General features: G+C 29.4%; 2 protein-coding genes across 2 annotated transcripts; one reads left to right on the top strand and one right to left on the bottom strand.

Annotated features, from left to right (window-relative positions):
* Nucleotides 1-442: 442 nt before the first annotated feature.
* On the bottom strand, nucleotides 443-901 carry LOC119667159 (salivary glue protein Sgs-3-like). The gene has a single exon (XM_038076448.1). The coding sequence runs from the start codon at nucleotides 899-901 to the stop codon at nucleotides 443-445; it is 459 nt and encodes a 152-aa protein (XP_037932376.1).
* Nucleotides 902-1,816: 915 nt separating this feature from the next.
* LOC119667158 (cAMP-specific 3',5'-cyclic phosphodiesterase-like) lies at nucleotides 1,817-3,587 on the top strand. Its single transcript, XM_038076446.1, has 3 exons — nucleotides 1,817-1,957; nucleotides 2,139-3,532; nucleotides 3,584-3,587. Exons 1-3 carry the CDS (start codon nucleotides 1,817-1,819, stop codon nucleotides 3,585-3,587), a joined length of 1,539 nt encoding a protein of 512 aa, XP_037932374.1.
* The last annotated feature ends 17,035 nt before the right edge of the window (nucleotides 3,588-20,622 follow it).

The raw sequence follows: 20,622 nt of genomic DNA, 5'->3' as shown, positions 1-20,622 counted from the left end.
TCAAAACCTTGTTCAAAAGCCAGTTGATGCTACCAAGTCTCTTCAAATCATTACTTAATTGGTTCTTCCACCGAAGTTGCGGTTGTCTTCTATTGCAAAGTAAGAAATTAGTGTAGATGTGGATTGTAGCATATTGTATATAGCATTTTTTTTTTGATTATCTGCCAACAGTTAGTAATTTCTCTATTTCATTCGGTAATCAGTTTATATCATTTTATATAGTTGTTACGATAACACTTAATGAAATCATTTCCTGTAGGAGATTAAAAAATTTCGAGGCTATTAAAATGATTCAAATTTTTATTAAAAGTTTCAAATTCACAAAGTTTGTACTTAAGAATTTTTTTAAATTTTACACTTTTCATTAATCATTTAAAACTATTTATTTTTTCCTGCGGTTTATTGGGGACCTTAGATTCCTTCTTTAATGGTGACACATTTTTTAACCTCTATTGTTGGGTCTTCTATTGTTGGGTCTTCTATTGGGTCTTCTATTAGGTCTTCTGTTAGGTCTTCTGTTGGGTCTTCTATTGGGTCTACGTCTTCTAGTAGTTCTCCTCCTTCTAGTAGTTCTTCTGGTTGGTCGTCTTCTAGTAGTCCTTCTCCTTGTTGTTCTGGCAGTTGAAGCGGCTACTGTCGTAGTGTCAGCACTTGCAGCGGTAGTTGAAGCCGATGCAACTGTGGTAGTAGCGGACGATGCAACAGTAGTTGTGGCAGAAGATGCAACAGTAGTAGTGGCAGTAGATGCGACAGTTGTAGTATCAGTGGAAGCGACAGTTGTAGTATCGGTGGAAGCAACAGTTGTAGTATCCGTGGATGCTACAGTTGTTGTATCCTGCGCAGATGCAAGCGCAAATACAGCAATAAAGCCAAGAACTGCATATAAAATCCTGAACTTCATAGTCAATCCAAATATGATATTATTGTTTAAGACGATTGAACAATAGATGATGTCTGTTATATTGATTAACTGCGAGCCGTATTTATACCAATTTCTTGCCAAAAACTTTTGCTACTTTTAGTATAACGAAAAAAGAATTATATTAATATAAAGTACAAACAAAGCAAAACAATTACTTTTATTTTGGAATGTTTTATTTCTACCATTATTTTATTTCTAGCAAATAACCACTTGATTAAATAAAAACGTAAAGATTCTCGAACACATATCTTTGTTTTAAACCAATAGAATGAATTGTTTTTTATACTTTCATTTTTGTTATTATTATAAAAATATTCTGAATATAGTCTTTCTAAATTTGCGTTAGAAGAAAGAAAATATAATAAATTTATTAACAGAATATTTGGCTTTAGTTTTCCGCATATTGGATATACCCACTCAAACGAAAAATGCACCAACAAATATAATGTCATAACATATATGCAGATGAAGACATGAGATATATGTCTAATATTATTAGATATAACTTCTATAATTTGGTCCTTCGCTATATTTATAATTAATTCTGTTCTATTAGAGCATGGGGTTATGGAAATATTTTGTCGAAATATATTAAAATTTTTTTTATTTTAAATTTCAAAGATAATTACTATGTACATGAGCATTAATGGGGCACATTATTCGATTTTATATATTATATTATTTTTGTTTAAAATTAAGAAGAAAATTACTTATATATTTTCTTTTTCTGTTTTCAGATTTGTTCATTCTGGAATGCCAAGAAGAAATTTATAAGACTGACAAGTACCAAACCGCGCAGATAAAAAACTTTTCTTTAAAATTAGTTTTTAAGCTGCACTCAGTAGTTTTGCCTCGATTCCTTTAAAAGAATTACCAGAGCACTTGTTGCATACAATGCGCTTGTCGAAACTTTCATATCATAAAAACATTAAAAATGGTACACAAAAGTTCGACTCTCAACAACAGCAACATCAGCAACTACAACAGCAGCAACAACATGAAACTGCAACAAAATATCAATTTATTATGGGAAAGGTTGTAAAGGCACAAAGTGTATCATTGAGCTATAAAATTTGTGCAAACTATATTGATTATTAATGCATTATTTATATAATATGTATCATTCTCTGACGTTCCTATTGTATTTCTTAACAATTATCGAATTATATGATTAAATTGTGAATAATATTTTATATTTGTTAATTTTTTCATGCAGCGCTTTAGCGTTACTCACAGCAATTACAGCAATAATAGTGGAAGCGCACGTGGCAGTGGTAGCGAGTTTGGCAGCGGTGGCGCTCCTACAAATCGTAACAGTATTGGCAACGGCAGCTGTGTGTCGTCTACAACGACCTCAACATCAGCCAAGCGACGAAAATCCAAACAAACAAAGTGCTTCAGTAGCACAGTGTTTCGTTGTTGTTTACCTTGTCGCGGGGGCGGCTCAGCAGCCCCCGCTACAAGTCCGCCACAATCACCCGTACCAACACCGGACGAAGTGAATAACCAAGTGCACGGACTAACGCAACAATATCAAAACCAACAGCAAAACGATAAAGATAATAAGCATTTAAAGGAAGCAACTTCATTTGAAGAAGTGAATATTATAACTGTGAAAAAGCATTCAATCGCTGATACTATCGCAACCTCGGCCACAACGCCAATTTCATTGAAAACTCTTATAAACGACGTGGACGAGGATTACGAGCAACAATTGAGTGCAGCCGACATAGCAGCAGCGACATTAGCGACTGGCATTTTGGCACGTAAAGCAGAACCGGAAACTCTAAGTGACGCAAGCGTTTCACCAACGGCAGCTGTACTACAAGCCGCAGCAATTGGTTCAGTATCAACAACTTCATTGCTATCCACTACGACATCCCTTTTGTCTACCGTGGCAACAACACAAGTTTCACCTACAACACCAACAACAGCAACAACTGCATTAAGTTTCGCAACAGCACCCACATCCGCAACTGTTGCGGCCACCACACAAACTCCGGTCGCCAGCACAGTGCAGCGTTGCTGCTGTCAACAACAAACCTCTCCTTTGCCACACATCAAAGAGGAAGAAGAATCCGAACAACATCAACAATTTCTCAATAATCAACAAAAACTTTTACGTGCCGATTCCGATCAGCAATTGTTGTTAGTAACTACTACTACAAGCTACAGTGATAGTAGCGATAGTGCGTTACACTCAACGTGCAACACTTGCTCAGCAGCTGCTGGTCCAACATCAGCTACAAGCTGTGTACAAGACTGCACAACCTCAACACCCTCACCTCGTATAAAGCACAAATTTCGAAAACAGCACAAGTCCGGCTGGTCACGTATTGTAATCACTCCAGGTGCTGGTGTTGGTCTCGGAGCTACAACTTCGAACGAAACTCTTGCCTCTAGTGGCAGCAATACTAATACCAATACCAATAGTAGCAGTGCTACTGCTGCCCACCGACTTGCTTCGTCTTCTGCATCAGCTCTAGCGCCCTACGGCAGTACTCAACTATTACCAGCTAAGATGCAAGCTGAACAGGGATCCATCGGTGATCTGCAGAAGTATCACAGCCGATACTTGAAAAATCGCAGGCATACTTTAGCAAATGTTCGGTAAGTTTTATAAATCTTTTATAAATTTAATTGCATAAAAATGTTTACTAGATAAGTAATCAGAATTGAATAGAACATAATAGGATTCTGGATTTATAAAAAGACGCTCTGACTAACGTAGATATCGTGTGGTACCAATCGAATCTAATAAAACAGAAAATATTCATGACTTTCTAAAAAGGTCACAATATTCTTCTTCCTACTGCAATAGATGAAGATTTTTAGTTGTAAACAGAGATAGGAGCTTTTAACCCTACCTTACAAACCCTATACACTAAGGTTGATTATCTAGTATCTAATAATTTTGCCTGGGTAAACGAGAGAAACAGTATCATAAGACTTAATATTTAAATACATTCTTACTTGGTATATACGCATATATAATCAGGAAATAGTTTCCATAGATGATCTCGAAAAAACAATTTAAAGTCAATTGAAAGGCATTGATTGGTTTCTATATGGAATATGTATGTCATTATCTTTTTACTTCATGTTAAAGTTCAGTTAATTTGTTTTCTAATTGCTTACGTTAATTTTTTTATTAGGTAAAAGCTTAATTTAGAATTTCTTAGAAACTAATTTTATAAATTACAAATATTAAATTAGTAGATATTAAAAGTCGTTCAAATAGTAGTTTAAAATTTGACGTCAAAAATTTCAAGTTCTTAACCGAAGAACGTCATTCTCTAGTAGTAATATGAATATTTGTACAAATGTGTCGCAAAAAGTATGGACTACGTAGATAGACATTTCTAAACAAAATTTTACAGTTTCTTTTGTTTAATATTCTAAATAATTAAAACATAACAATTGTCATAATAAAAATGCTAGTAATTATTTAAAATAAAGTATTAAAAATAGATCGAAACTCATTAATGAAGTGCTCTGCCTTAAATTAACTTTTCTAACTTTTCTTAAGTCTTACTTACTTAAATTCAATTTCAAACTTAAATATTTACAAAAAAAGTGGCAACTCCTTTTATAGGCAATAAAGATAATTAAAAGAAAGCAAAGCTTAAGATTGTATTAGATTATAATATATCCATCATCAGCGGACTTTGGAAAGATTTGTTAATTTCGATATTTTGTATGTGCATATAAATAGAGTCTGTCTTTAAGAGTCTGGTTTCTGATTTCACTAAGGTCAGACCAAAAAATCCTCTCCAAAAAATTCTTAAGAAAAAAAATGAAAAATTCGTATTAGCTGTGTTTCAAGAATAGCCGATCAAGCAGTCCTTAAATACGAAAAAATTTCTGCTATTAAATCTATATAAAGGTTTAACTCTATCTGGTGAACAACAGTTTCATTGGCTTACAGTCAATCAGTTTAACGTTGCCTATCATATTTGTTTGTATGTAGTTTCATATTAGAAAGGATGGATAAGAAACTCTGTTAAATATATAAAGCAAGTGAGTAGAAATCCTATCTTGATCAGTACTTGGCGTTATTAGAAACAATCATACAAATAATTGATTTGATTAAAAATTAATTTTTGTTTGTTAAATTTCCTTATTCCATACGTACCTTATTTCTTATTTAAAACAAATACGCCTACAAATTTACTATATATAAAAAAGTTCAATGTTTATAATTAGTATCAGTTTCAGAAAAAATAGTAGAAGTATCAGAAAAATAAACTAAAGAATGGAAAATATTAGAAAAGTATCTTTTAATTATATAGTTATGTAGAAATAAACTATATAAAATAAATCAAAAATAAAAACTTTATATATTGGCTTTTATTTAAGTTCAAACTGCTTTGAAAAACTTACCATATACGCACAGTGAAACCGATGCACAACGTAATGAACGTTCAGAAATGTTAGCTGGTAACTTACAAAATTAACAACCCAATGAAGGAGTTGGATGTGAAAGATGAACTCGCATCGATCAAGACAATATGCTATTATTTATCGTAAGAGAATATCACTTGATATTGATGATCTTGAGTTCAGTTTCAAAAAAAGTATCTAAAGATGTACAAATATATCCAGTGATATGTAATTTGAGTATCTAACTATATTAACATATAAAGTTAATAGAGTTTTCTTTCCATTGTTTTGTGCGATAAAGAAAATAGTATTTGTATAATTTACATCTCATTTATTTATTTATTTATTGTTTTTATTTTGTTTTTGTTTTTTCATTACTGAAAAACTCGTTGCCCTATTCAAATTTACATATGTCTTGACAATTAAGTGTGCCTTCAAATTAATCCATTCATTCATTAAACCTTCAAATTAGTGATTGTGTACTCAGAATGAACCTTTTATTTTTATAATTGTTTTTATTTCATATCATTTTATTTATATTATTTGTTTTTGTTTTTTTTTTTCTTTTGGAAAAAGAAGAAGGTTGTTGCTCTGTGGCAGTTATTTTTGTGCAATTTTTGAATTTAGCACAACATAAAATGCTAAATTAAAGCACATAAAGGCTTTACTTTAGCTACTTTCAAACATTTTCAAACTAATTTTCTGCATGCGTGACTTTTTATTTGGTTGTTGGTGTTGTTGTTGTTTGTTTATGCCAACAACGTTGTTGCCAAGGATACATACGTGTGCCTCTAGGTACAGGACATGCAGTTAAGTGTATGTGTGTGTGTGTAAATATTTAATTTGTTTATTGTTTTTTTCTGTTTTCGTGTTTTGTTTACAGAAATGTCTCACAGGACCACTTTAGTTGATGGGTTGGTACGTCTTATTACTTAATTCAGACACGCAATGAAATTCTCCTCTTCATACTGCAATAGACAAATAAAAACAAATTATTTCACTTTATGACTGCAGGCGCTGATAAAAAGTCGGGTGGTTTGAGATAGATAATTGCTTGCTATTAAGCGTTTTATTATACTTTCAGTTTATTTAATTAATTCGAAAAATTAATTTAGGTTATATCCCTTGTATTCTTATCATAAGTTTGAGTTCGAGTAGTAATTTAAAAAAGAAAATTTGCGTAATTATACACTCTGGAAGGCAAATCAAAACTTTCACAAAACATTTAATCAAAATATTTCATAAAATGGATTTACATATAATTAAATATGTACATTAATGCGAACACATATAGAGAGAGATGTTATTTTTACAAGTCATTTTGTAGGTTAATTTTCTTAAAATTTCATTAAAATACACAAAAAATTATAATTTATAAGTTATTGAATAATTTATATATATTTCAATGCAGTAAAGAAATTACCAAATTTCCTTTCATATTTTACAATAGAAAATATTGTTTTATTGGTAGAAACCTGAGCGAAAGGTGACAAACAATTTCGAAAACTAAATTTTTAATATATTAATAGTGCACTTTTACTCTTTGTTAGCTGGGGGGTTTCCGCAGAGTCCCAACCATTTCACTGACTAATTTATGTATTCCTCATAAGCTTCATGATTATTCAATAACTGATCTAAGATCTGCGTACCGCCCCATGCGGTTAGTGTTTACTCTGAGATTAGATAGTGCTAAGTAGGGCAGCCTGTCGGTTTTCGCATATAGCTTCAGGGTTCTGTTCCTTATGTATTTTTTGACCGGATCTAATCTAAGGTCTCTTAGCTTATTTATTTTAGTTAAATTAAAAAATTTTATGTCAAATAATCTGTACGTTCTTAACGTTTTTAAAATGTTTTTAAAAAAGTTATTTAGTAAAAAAATGTATGGTACTAAAAACTATAGTGGGTTGTTATTCTGATTCCTCTGTATACAACTATATCTAAAAATATATAAATGATTAGGTATGTTTAAATCACCATCGTCATTCTAACTGCACACAGTTATTTCAATAAGATTTATTCCTTTTATGTTATATTAAATTTCACTCCACACTTCACTCCTTAACGTGTTTTGAAATAACTCAGATTTCCTTCGCTGGAATTGTTTGCTATATTAATATAGACACTTTTTTATTAAATTACCTTCTAACTATTGAATATTTTATAAAAATAAAAGTAATGCTATTTCCATACTTGTAAGCATAAAAAGGGTTGGCTGATATATGAAATACAATTACCAAAGTTTAAAGGGTACAAACAAGAAACCCACATCAGTTTTCTTGACAGTGAAGTTGTTGAAAAATTTACAAAATTTATTTGGAAGTGTAATATGAATGCAATCAGGACATGCAAAGGATTTACATTCCAGTAATTTTGTGTAAAAAAATAAAATGGCAATTACTTGTCAAAATATAAACTGAAGAAGGGTGTAACAATCACATTAAACATTTACCGGGATACCAAAAAATGATAAACACAACTAAAAGGGTTAGACATTTTGAAGTTGATATGTAATAATAGTAAATATAAATGACAAAATAGATATTTTCTATATATATCTATTCAGTATTTAATATCCATAATTAGTTTTTGATATAGTTTATTGTAAATAACAGACTAAAATAGAAAAAATTTGATAAGAAATGGGAAAAATTAAAATAATAGAAAAGAAAAAAACAAATTCAGTTTAAGTTATATATATATAACATTATGACGATAGTGGTTATAAAAATCTAAGTCACCTCAAGAAGTCTTCGTCATATTTATCTGTATTTTTCTACTGCCTATCAGTTATTGGTAGGTTTTCGTTCATCTTCTCTTACTTCTCTTCTCTCTCGGCTTCTTATATGACAGGATTACGCTTTTAATATTCTTGTAAGGGTATTGTTAGATTGGTTTTGAGTGTACGTCCTGCTCATTTAAGTTGACATATTTTATTTATTTATTTTAGTTTTTTTATACATAACAACGAATATGCCATTCATGGTTTGTATATATTGGACCAAAAGTCTTCTTGAGAAATTGTTTTTCAAAGATGTTTTATTCACTTCAGTGTATTGCAGACAACATGCAACTTTCAGCTATATCAGAAAGAAGTGGTCTTATAGGGCGATTGCATAGCTGACTGTAAGTTGCTGGATAGCAGTTTGCTTTTAAACTGTATGTCTCAGTCGTAACATATAAGATGAGTAGATAAGATACTTTTACTATTATATCTTAATATATGATATTACTGTCGTTAGTGTTTCATTTTAAGTATATAAAGTACTTAACTATCTTTAATTTTTCTTACACTTTAGTAGTACAAGCCGAGCCTCAAAGTTGCGGCAACACCAACATAGTCCAAAGTTGGTAGCACTATAGTTTCTTATAAAACAAAATATATGCCGCTGCTTCTTCGGTTGTGTAAATTTTTCTCATAGTTTTATTGGCATGTGGATCTTATTAGCTATATAGTTAACGAAGAATTCGGGTATTTAAAATATTTTTTATTTTGGTTTTTAGAAAATTAAAATATATGAATACATATAAGTTAGTATCTGTGTTGTTCTGTATTATTCAATAAACAGAAGAGCACGATGGAGCTTGATGTTCATGTTTTCATATGAGGAAGCGTAGTAGATTTCCATAAGCTTTTAAAAGTGTGCTTTGCTAGATATAGCGCAGGTGTTTTTTATATTTATTTACACTTACGGAGTGCGCCAAGCAACTTAATTTTATAATGTTTACTTTACAAATTCAGAAGATTAATAGCAATACTTTAAAAAAGATATCAGTTAGCACCTCAAATTGAAATTATGACCCACATATAATGTCTTTCTGCAGTGACTATCAATTTAATTTAAATTATTATTCTACTTTAAAAATTTCGTATGTTTCTAAGACTTCAACAAAACATTGAGATGGTTTCTATGTAATAAATATTGTTGGAAATATTATTTTAAAATAATTTTAATAATATATCTCAATGCAGTGAATATAAATTTCACTATATCCCCCATTAAAAGCACCCACGCATATTAATTAAACAAAAAAAATTATGACAAATCGTTGTATTTTAATTACGCGTACCTAAGTGTTTGCCTTAGTCACCTTCACATGAAAAACCTGTGTTGCAATTAATTACAAAATAAATTTTAATGTCCATGTACAGATACTGTATGCAATTTCGTAAGTATCTACTAATTACTATACACGTTGGCTGCAGAAATTCATTTCATATGCAGATACAGACACAAGAGTGTACATTTATAAAACTGTTAACATACATGTCAAGTGATAATAAATGCACAAATTATATTGTAAAATTTAAAGCCAGAAAGGATTGTTGAAACAGTAGTTTTGCCAAAAAGCTAAATGGTTTATTGCAATGGAAATATTCTGTTTACAATATATCAAATTCAAAGATTTTGAAAATAATTTAGATGGAAATTAGAATTGGCAATTTAAATTTATGTTCTAATTTTTGATTTTAAGCGAAGAAAATAAGTAACTTTATGTTAAAGACTATATAATGATTATCAAAATTTTACTTTTTATAAGCATTATTTTATATTATTAATAGAGAATGTGTGTAAATGATTTGTATTGCGAGATATATGTCTTTTAGATAAATATAAATGAAACTTTTATTTTTTTAGTGTTGTTAACCAGCACTTCTCTTTTTTTTTGGTGCGCTGTCAAATCAATCTTGAGTTTAACTGTTGGTGTCTCTCCTATTTTCTCACTTATCTTACTTTAAATTTGGTTGTTTAACTATAAATACATGTTTTAAGAAATAAGTACATACATCTATTTGCTCGAAGAATGCGAAAAAATAAAATTAATTTTGTTATAAAAATGTCTATTTGTCAGTCTCTCGCAATATAAATATTTTAGTTTTAACAATCCTCTAATTTAATGTTCCAATTAAGTATTCGTTTTTCGAAAAGTTTAATTATTATTATGTTGAGGGAAGTTGAGTCAGTGCACCTGAGCACTTTTACTCTATATTAACTGCGAGGTTTCTTCAAAACCCCTCTTTGCGCCTTGACTGGATTATTATTTATCACATCATCAGACTAAGTAATAATTGACCTCAGATCTGCATACCTCCCCGAGGAGCCTGTAACCATTCTGAGATTTGATAATGCGGTGTTAGTAAGTCTGTCAGATTTCGCAAATAATTTCAAGGCTCTATCCTTTATGTATTTTTTGATGGGATCAATCTTGAGGTCCCTAAGGATGTCATTCGTCCGAATATACCAAGGAACTTTGAAAAGTCTTCTCAGAGCCTGGCTTTGTGCAATTTCTAATTGGTGAATAGTAGTGTTTGAAGCTTTGCTAAACGCTACACAACCATATAGAAATGACGGACAAATTATTTGGTTATATATCAGTTTTCTGTTCTTAGCATTGAGGTTTTCTTTTCTAAATAGCGGTTGGAGGTAATGAAGAATTCTGGCACAGCTAATTCTTTTCAGTTGAACATGTTTAAGCCATGTGAATCGTTTGTCCAACGTGATGCCGAGATATTTAACGCTATCCTCCCAGTTTATCACCATATCACCCACTCTCACTCTGTTATAAACAGAGCCTTAGTTTTTTTATTATTGATTTTTATTTTCCATTTCTGAAAATACTCCAGAATGAGGTTTATATGCTCTTGAAGTGTGTTCGTTATGTTGAGTTTAATATTGCCTCCTTATATATACATCGGTTATATATATTCCATTCTAAAATGCTACAAAAATTGTCGATAAATTCTATGGTAGTGCTTTTGTTGCATTGTGAACGAAAATGACAGTTTAGTTTTTTGAAATATCTAACATAAATTTAACATAAAACATTGTTCACTGTGCTTTATGAAACGCCTAGAGCTTCTATTAATATGATCTTCCACAAGATCATATCAGCTTCTATTTATATGATCTTCCACAATCATATCCTAAAAATTTTGATGCTGTTTGATATTTTTGTAACGATTTCTGGAGTTGACGGTGTTTTTGAATCTTTTTTTCTTCAATTTTCTTTAAAGCTTAACAAATCAGTCAACTTACAAACCATTTACTCTTATGTTATTTTTGTAGCGCTATTAACTAGCACTATTGCGCCAAAAAATTATAATATATTAAAGCAAATACATTTTGATTTGTTGAAAATAAAAATTGTTCTTAACCTTTTAATATTAATTTCAATTATTTAATACTTTTATTCAATAACAAAATCGAAACGAACGTGTTTAAATAAATGTGCCATGATCTTGTGTATGTCCTCATTCGGTTACCCACCTTTTTTCAAATTTGAGTACGAATTAAGTGTTTACACACGCGAATCAATTCAGTTTTCAGTTCTGTTGTTTTTTTAAATGTTTTTTTTTTATTGCAAAAAAACAAAATATATAAAATATTTCAACTAAATATTGTTCTAATTTTATTACTAACGTCTCCCAAATTTAATTGTTGAAATATAAACAGTTATTGTATTTTATATTGGAATTTACTCAACTGATTAAATAGCAGAGTAAAGATTAAATAATTTTAGACAGATACGTCTTTAAATTATTATTTTTTTTTAAATTAAATACCCTTTTCTAATAATTTTTTATTTTTCCATTATTTGTAAATAAAATTTAATATTAATTAATAAATTATTTTTTTGAAAAAGAAAAAAAGTTACTCCACATGAATATATTTTTCTTAATTATATATATTAACTTACCATTAAAGAGATTATATATTAAAGTTATATATCGAATATATAAAATTGTATTTATTTAAATGACGATGTTAGTAAAAGTTAGTATCAATTATCAAGTAAATCCCTTTATTTCAATCACAGAAGTAGTCTGTTGTCAGTGAGAAAAACGAATGTTAAGGAAGAGCGTAAGACTTCACACACTTAAACCAGTTTTAAGGAATGACTTGGTAAAAAATTTCAGTCAGCGGTCAATAAGAGATAATTTACGAAATCGTATCCCATTTATAAGGCACAGACGATAGAAGTCTCTGAAGCTTAAAATTATGGTTAATTTATAGTGAATGTTGGGGATTCTGTAAGGTTAATGGAAAAGTTAAGGGAGAATTATTTGGAAGCAAAGTGGTAACTTGTCACTAAGGTATCGATAGTCTTTGGTAAGAACAACCTTGAACTTATTGCTGGAAAGTAATCGTATTTGCAATTATATATTTAATAAAATAGCCAAATCTTAATTATTGAAGACAAAGCATTATCAATTTTTCATCTGTTGTGTAGATTCAGAGCTTTGGCAAAGAGTAGAGCTACAATTTTTAAAAGTTCTTATTTCGAGAACCCCAAACAACTATTAGAAACTGATATCGGAACCCTTTAATTTTCTTTGAAATATTTGTGATCACAGATAGTCTATTTAAAATGGCATAACGAAATAACTATGAGTGGCAACACACCATTCTGGGAGTCTTAGGATAACACAATGAAGTCATAGGTGACCTTGGTGTACGTGACCTAGAGATCTACACTTAAACCGACGCAACAACGATGATTCGAATTATGTTTGCCACCTACATATTACAATGCATGTGTGTAATATAAATATATATATATATATATGTAGATTTTTGCTTCCTTTGATATTTAAATAAAATTCTTGATTTCTTGCAATTTTTTCTATACAAATGAAAGGAAAAGAAAATACCATTTGAATTGCATGTTCAACTTTATTGGCCCGTAATAAAAATTTATTCATCCAAGTCTTTTAATATTTATTTGTTTTTGCATTACCTGACGTCATATGCATAGGCACTTTTAATACGGTTAATAAGTCTATGGGTTTTGTGGTTACACCCAAATGCCTGACCACAATTACACTTGTAAATACACAAATAAACATGGAACGTCACGATCTCGTACATTTATTCGAACATTTAAGGCAAATAAAAATTTACAAGTTTCAGCAAAAAACCAGAAAAAACTTCAACTTGTAGGTTTTTATGGCCAGAGTTAAGTACTCTCGGTATTGCCGGCAAAGTTATGGGTGCAAAAATCTTTTTTCAACCCTTTTTTCCATTTGATTACTCAGCAATTCCAAAGGCGGTAGTTCAAATGTATGTATGGTGTGAAAAAATGCTTGTGAAATGAAAATTAATGAAAAACGGAAAACAAAGAAAATTTGTTTTTTATTGTATTAAATTCTCATTTTTTTTCAAAATTTTTTCCTTTACTCAATTTGTAAAAGTGCAAAGTTTTAATGCAAATGAATTCCAAAGATTTCGTTCGAACAAAGGGCAACCCTGATATCTTTTAGAGGATTTGTAAGTACTTGTGTATAATTTTAGCTTAAAAAAAAATCAAATCTTTTATAAACAAATTAAAAAGTCAATGTTAATAATATAATATTATATGTTATATATAATAGATGATCATAAATAGAGTTTGAATATATAATAGATGATCATAAATAGAGTTTAAATTATTAAAAACAGAGGACAACTGCTGGTTTCGAAGTAATTTGTCAATAGAAAAATTGAGGCATTTGATAAGAAATCTTTAGTCCAGATCAAGGTTTATCTTTGATGTAGTCTTAGATTTTTCTTTTAAAAATTAGTAATTATCTGGTATAGTAAGACTGTGCAAATCAATTTGAATGTGTAAATTAAAATGATTGACTGTCAAAGCGTCAGGTAACACCACTTAAAAAATATTACAAAAAAGTGTTCTTTAATGGAATAAAATAAAAAATCAATTTCATAAAAAATTTCTGTAGCAAACTTCTATATAAATATATTTATTGTTACCAGAACAAAAAGGAACGGATATTCATAAATAAAAAACTAATCGAAATGTGATACTTTTAGTACTAACCTACGTAAAATAGTTGACGGTGAATAAGGTAGAATTGAATATATGTTATTAAAGGAAACAGAAATATAGACACGATTTATAATAGATCCATAAGTCCGTATTTCCTTTATATTAGCAAATGTTTATTAATATAAAACATCATCATTAAATTACTTTACAAGCAAATTCCTTACTGTCATTCATATCTCACAATTTTCTATTTTTTCCATCCTGATTTAAAATTATTTCAATTGAATACGAAATTTTTGCGAATATTAAAATAGCCTTCAGTAAAAATAATATAAATAATTTGCTAACTAAATATTTTCTTTTTTTCTAATATATTTTTAAATATATAAATAAGCACTTGACTAAACATTTTTATAAAAATAAATATGCAATACAATTCGTTATTTTATTCGGGTATAAAGACTTCTTAAGAATTGTGAAGTTATTTTGCACAAGTGTAAAAAAAACTCACATTTTTGTTATAAATAATATTCTAAGCTTTTTAAAAATTAATTTTACCAATTAAAAAACTTTTAATAATTCAATATGTAGTAAAATAAAATAAAAAACCAAAACCAATTTATATAAATATAAACATTCTTTATAGATTATTTCATTTAACTGAGAAGTTATTATAAAGGAAATAAAAGTCTTTGAAATAGCTAGGAATATTTTGAGATAAAAATAAAGCAAACTTTTGCAAAGCAAAGTCACATATTTCAATAAATAATAATTCTTATATGCTTTCATATTTATTTGCATAGTTCCTTTATTCATATATATCAAATTAAGAAGTTCTCGTGAACTTCTTTTGATTTATTCATTATTCTTGATGCTGTTAGCTGGCACATTTGCTATTTAGCTGATGTACTGCAACACTTTTGCTAGGCTCTGTAATACTGTTTTGCTTGCATAGTGCTACGGATTGCTTGTGAATTTTGTCTTATGTGTTCGTACGAACAAATCAAATGTATATAATCTTATATTACTGGTTACAATTGCTGAAAACTACTCGCACGACGCCTTGTCTTGATAACGAATTTTCCGCTAAATATATTTCATCTTCACTACACATTTTGTTTTCAAAACAAACAAAATAGAACTGTCTATTCGCAAGCAATGTAACCGCAACATGCGAAGTGTTCGCATGCGAAAACATACGTACGAACACGCAAGACAAAATTCGTATTCAAAGTAACCGCAGCCTAAGATGCTTGTATCCGTCATATCGTTTTGTTATTTTTGGCGCTGTTACTTAGCACTTCTATTATATATGGTGGTCACTTTGTAAATGTTTTTATAAGCAATTATAGTATTTCACTTCCCTTTAATATTGTTGTTAGCTACTTTGACTTTTGCTTATATACAAATATTTAATGCCTATGTTTAATAGTGTGAAGGACTTTGATTCGTAATTGTTGTAAATGCAATTTAGTAGAGCAATTCCGTAAAAAATATTGATATTGAAAAGTATTTTATCACAGAACATTCAAAGTTTTGGTACATGTATGCAACTATAAACGGTTAAAGTAGAAATGAGTGATATTAAATACTATCAATAATAATGATGTATACTTTTATTTCTAGATATAAGTATCCGTCTATGCTCATATCACGTAAAAATTAATGACATGTTAATGGTTTTTTAATTAAAAGTTTCTTTCATGATCCACAACACATAGTTGAAAATGGCAATCCATTTTTTAAGGTTACCTACTTTTAGTCTAGACATTAAATATAAAATTTTATATTTTATAATGATTACTTTAAAGTTATAAAAATTTCATTTTATGTATAAAATATTAAATGCAAACTGAGCTGTATTCAATAGTAAAACTCAATGCTCGAACCAACTTTTCTATTAAAAAAATGCTTCCTCAATGAAATATGCAGGATGAAGTTATATAAATGCTTTGTGCTCATATAAAAGGAAATACACTTGAGAATTCGTTTTAAATAATTTGAGCCTTTTTAGAGCAAAAATAAATATATTTTACTAGTGGCGAACTTTATACTACGAGTAGTTGCAATGTTAACGAGCACAGATACTTTCAAAGGGTTGATAAATCTCTTGTGTTCAACTAAACCAGAAAGTAAAGAAAAAAATTTGCATTTTATTGAAATTCTTTATCTTTTATGCCAATATTATTACTAGTTGCAGAGCAAAAAGTGATAAGTGAAACGCATACGCGAAACCTTAAGGATATAGATATAGCTGAACCAAAGTAGCTAATAGATATGTGTGAGTAATGCAGATGAATTTATTTCACACAAATTCTCACTTTATCAAATGTTTTAGTTAAAGTTTAAGTTGTTAAATATTTGTAAAATATTATTTATGCATCAATGTGCATGTATCTTTGAATATATAATTTTCATAAATTATATATGAAAAATATGTATAGTTTGTCACTGGGGTTATTGAATTTTTAAAATAAATACTTAAGGATGTCGTTTTAGTCATGCTTCGTTGCATGCAAGTTTAATGTTGCTTTAAATTTTCCCCTGTTCAGGTGCAAATGCGTTCGTCGTAGCTTCTCGTAGCAACCTCAAGTGAGTCTCAATAGGTTAAACGTGACGTAAGGAAGATAACTTTCATTGAGATAACAGAAAATGAATTTCTAAATTAATTTTTAATTAAAGACAAATGTAGAATAGTGAGAGTGAATACAATTCAGTTGATGAAAGGTGTAGCCGAACTGAAAGGATTTACGCTTAACATTTCCAGCACATTACTCATACGCACACAATGTTTTTCGCTTCAGATGTACTTTTCCTTCATCCATTGTGCTGTATTCTCTATTCTTAGCACATATTCCTTTACACTGAACTGATTTATATGCTGCTCTGATTTCACATTATTCGTTGTTTTTCATGATTTCTTCTCTGCTAAATGCAACTCATTCGTCTTTTTGTTGAAATGCAGTTTTAATACTTGACCGCAGAAATGTGTGTAGTTTTCTCAAGATAGTTTTACTTCAAACTGCATAAGAAGAATAGTTTATATATATAGTTATTTAAAGTTTATAGCTCATGGATTGCGCATTTCTTTTATACGTGCTTTAATAAAAGTTATTTAGAGGATAGTAAATCTTTCTCCGTCAGATATGTTTTCATCGAAGCGAAACCAAAACTTGATATCCTTTAAGATATTAAGCGGTTTATGGTGTGTATAACTTAATTTTAAAATATTAACGATATATAACGATATTAAAATGATATTAAATTTAGTTAAAAAGGAAACCATATTTACTTTGTTTGCTTAAAATTTTGTCTTTAAGAAGTAGAGTGGAATAATATTTAATGACGAAAGATAATAAAAGATGAATGTAAATTATATATTTCGTGCGTTTGACGAAAAATGAAAAGTTTAAAATAATTAGATTAATATGCGACTATTCACAAAATAATAAATTAAAAACACTCCACCATTTTTGCAATGGTTGTAGGTATTAAGTTTACTTATGCGGTTAAGTAAAGATGTTCTTGTTTTTAAACTACCCGATATGCAAATTAAGAAAAACAGTTATTTAATATACTAAAAGCATATTTAAGCATAATTTAATTAAGCGGAAATGTAGTATACCTTTTAAAATCATATAAATTATTAGAAAATTCAGTAATCATTCTTAACAACATCATCATCATCATTACAGCTATACAGAACTCATTTAGAGCTCAAGCTTGCTTTAAATTTATTTTATTCCTCTTTTTTTTCATCTTTTCTATTCAGTTGGTAATACTTCTCTCCTTGAGATCTTGCCGCACACTGTCACTCAATGATTTCCCTCGTTTTTTTATTATTATAAATTGCTCTTTTAATATTCTAAAGCTGTCTTGTTTTAGGTGAACGTATAAGGTATCCTATCCATTCAAGGCGTTGATTGTTTTCATGGTTATAGTTGATATAATTTATTTTGCTGTACTCGCACAAATATTTTCCACATTATCTTCAAAATACGGATATATTGTTACTTTTGTATATATTAATCTCCAAGCTTTACACCCATAAAACACTAGCGGTAATATTATTATTTTATTTAACACTATTTTAGTTTTTCCTGATTTTTTATACGACACAGGCTATTTCACGGTGCAGTAGAATATTTTTTTAGAACAGTTTTAGATCATTTGTATTGTGTCTTGAATATTCAATGTCATTGTGCCTTCTTTATAAAAGCCACTCCTGAATATGTGTAATTATTTGTGCCTGCGAGTTCTTATGTTTCAATTTTTATCATAGCAGGTATTATCTTTTTTGACGATATGAATATTTATTTTACTTTACTGTAATTTATACTTATGTCCGTTTTACGGATTTCGACTTAAATTTTTAAGAATACTTCAATTAATACTTAATGGTAATTAAGTATTAAGGCTTAAGGATATAAGCCTTCATATGACTTATATGATCTTTTCTTTAAGTTAAAATATAAAACTCTAAGGACCGATATCTTGGAAATGATAGTACATTGACATACAGCGTGGTAAAAAAGAAATACCAGAGATATCAGAATCTAGCCATATACATTATTATATATATTATATCAAATGTAGCAAGTGAAAAATGTAAATATGCATATTAAGTAAGAAAAATGAACACCAAAAATGAAATTAATAATATATGAATTATTTAAAACTGTTCTAATTTAGTGTTTTCATTACGTGATTATAAATATCTGCAATGGGTGATGCCAATATTTACTACTGGGTGCAAATTTTGCTTTTCTGTACCAAAAAGATTTCATATAGAAGTTTTTAGCAACATCTAAAGTGAAATATATTAACCAAAGCTTTTGGTTTTAGGAAAAAAAGCTGTCGTTGTGACAAGAACCAATGTCAACAAAAGCTTTTACAGCGAAAGCTTTTCGCAAAAAACTTTTCAAATTTTCTTATATGAAAAGCTTTATTTTTTAGCTTTGGCTGGATTTTACAGAAAAATTTATAAATAAGTATTCGTGCTCATAAAAATTTAGTCATAAGTTTTTATTTCAATCTCTTCTTGCTTTGATACTGAATATCTTTTAGATAGAGCACTTTTACAGAATGGCTTAAATTAAGCTAACCTCTTGTAGTGGTTATCAATTCTATTATTGTGGGTTACCTTCATATATCACAGCGTAATGTCTATATTCAAGTTTGGCTGGGAATTGTTTTAGTTGAAGTGAGTGGGGAAGCAAGAAACAACTGTGTGAAATTTTTTTTCTTTACCAAAAAGTGACATTTACATTTTCTTGAACAATTTTCGGAAAAGAACTGACTAGGGAAAGTAAAGTTTGAGTTAAATTTATCTCCATAGCCTTACGTGTGATTTCGGAATCTATTAAGTAGAGGTCAGTTTTATCCATACTGATAGAACAACTTTCAAAATCCATTTTATTCCTAAAGAAATGTTCCAGATATTAATGACAGAGTCATATTCGAACATGTTTCTGTTGCAGTGTTTTTAAATACTGCATTCATTATGCCCACAGCCTCTTGAAACTTGATAGTATATGTTTAAGATTGTGTTTAATAAAATGCAAAAACCTTCTAGTTTAGTCGACATTTTCTACGCTCATATATTATATTTTTCGTAAAATTTTTGTGTAAAATAAGTTTTTGGACGTTCTTTATGGCAATTATTTTGAACTAGGTCAATCCAGTTTCAATTCATTACTTTTGACGTAGCGGATTAACTTTTTTTGTCCATAATTGGAAAGCACCAAAAGTCATTCTGCAAGACTTTAACTCAGTAAGACCACGTCTCAAGATTCCAGCCCTTTGACCATGAACGTCATAGTGCAAGTAATTTAATCCTTTTATCTAGGGAATTGGAAAAATACTTTTCGGTAGGCTTGAGCTTGTTATTAATGCAGTATCCAAGGCCTTCGCGTTCGAAAAGGTGGAATTATTGCAGATGAGCGCAACTAGTTATTAGACAAAATGGATAGAGGTACATGAGAAGGGTTCTGAAAAGCTCTCAGGATAAAGAAGTTTTAGCTTATAGTTAAACAACTTATGCCTGTAAAGAGTATTTTTGCGTTTGGCATGCTTAAGGTGACGTTTTGGATGGAATATCTAAAGAGAGGTTCGAAGTAGTGCTTGGGTTGGATTTTTAGAGGCACAATGGACGAAGGGACTTGAAAATATTTAACGAGAGGTGTGAAGTAGTGCTTGGGTTATAGTACAAGATACACAAGGGACAAGGGGATTAAGGTTTGTTTACAAGTTATATTACATATCCATCACTTTGATATGAATTTTCATTGCTTTAAACCTTCTTTTACAAAAAATTTAGTTATTCCCTTGGAAAAATTGAAGAATTTAGCTTTCTTAAGAAAGCTAAGATGAAGCTAACAAATCAATACTATAAATAATGAAATGTAAGACATATTTAAATACGAACTATATACCATATAAAGTATACAGAAATACTAATAAATAATATAATTATAAAAATGTAATTTTAAATATGTTTTGCATATTCCATTGTCTGACCCTCATTCCAACTAAACACTTTTCAATTCTAA

Source organism: Teleopsis dalmanni, chromosome 1 (genome assembly GCF_002237135.1).
Source record: "Teleopsis dalmanni isolate 2A chromosome 1, ASM223713v2, whole genome shotgun sequence".
In the NCBI taxonomy this organism is placed as follows: Eukaryota; Metazoa; Arthropoda; class Insecta; order Diptera; family Diopsidae; genus Teleopsis; species Teleopsis dalmanni.
This window is presented reverse-complemented; position numbering and strand designations above follow the sequence as displayed.

Coding starts and splice junctions, on each gene's coding strand:
- LOC119667159 (XM_038076448.1), bottom strand. CDS start 901: ATGAAGTTCAGGATTTTATATGCAGTTCTTGGCTTTATTGCTGTATTT.
- LOC119667158 (XM_038076446.1), top strand. CDS start 1,817: ATGCGCTTGTCGAAACTTTCATATCATAAAAACATTAAAAATGGTACA. Junction 1,958..2,138: donor ATCAATTTATTATGGGAAAG/GTTGTAAAGGCA, acceptor TTTTTCATGCAG/CGCTTTAGCGTTACTCACAG.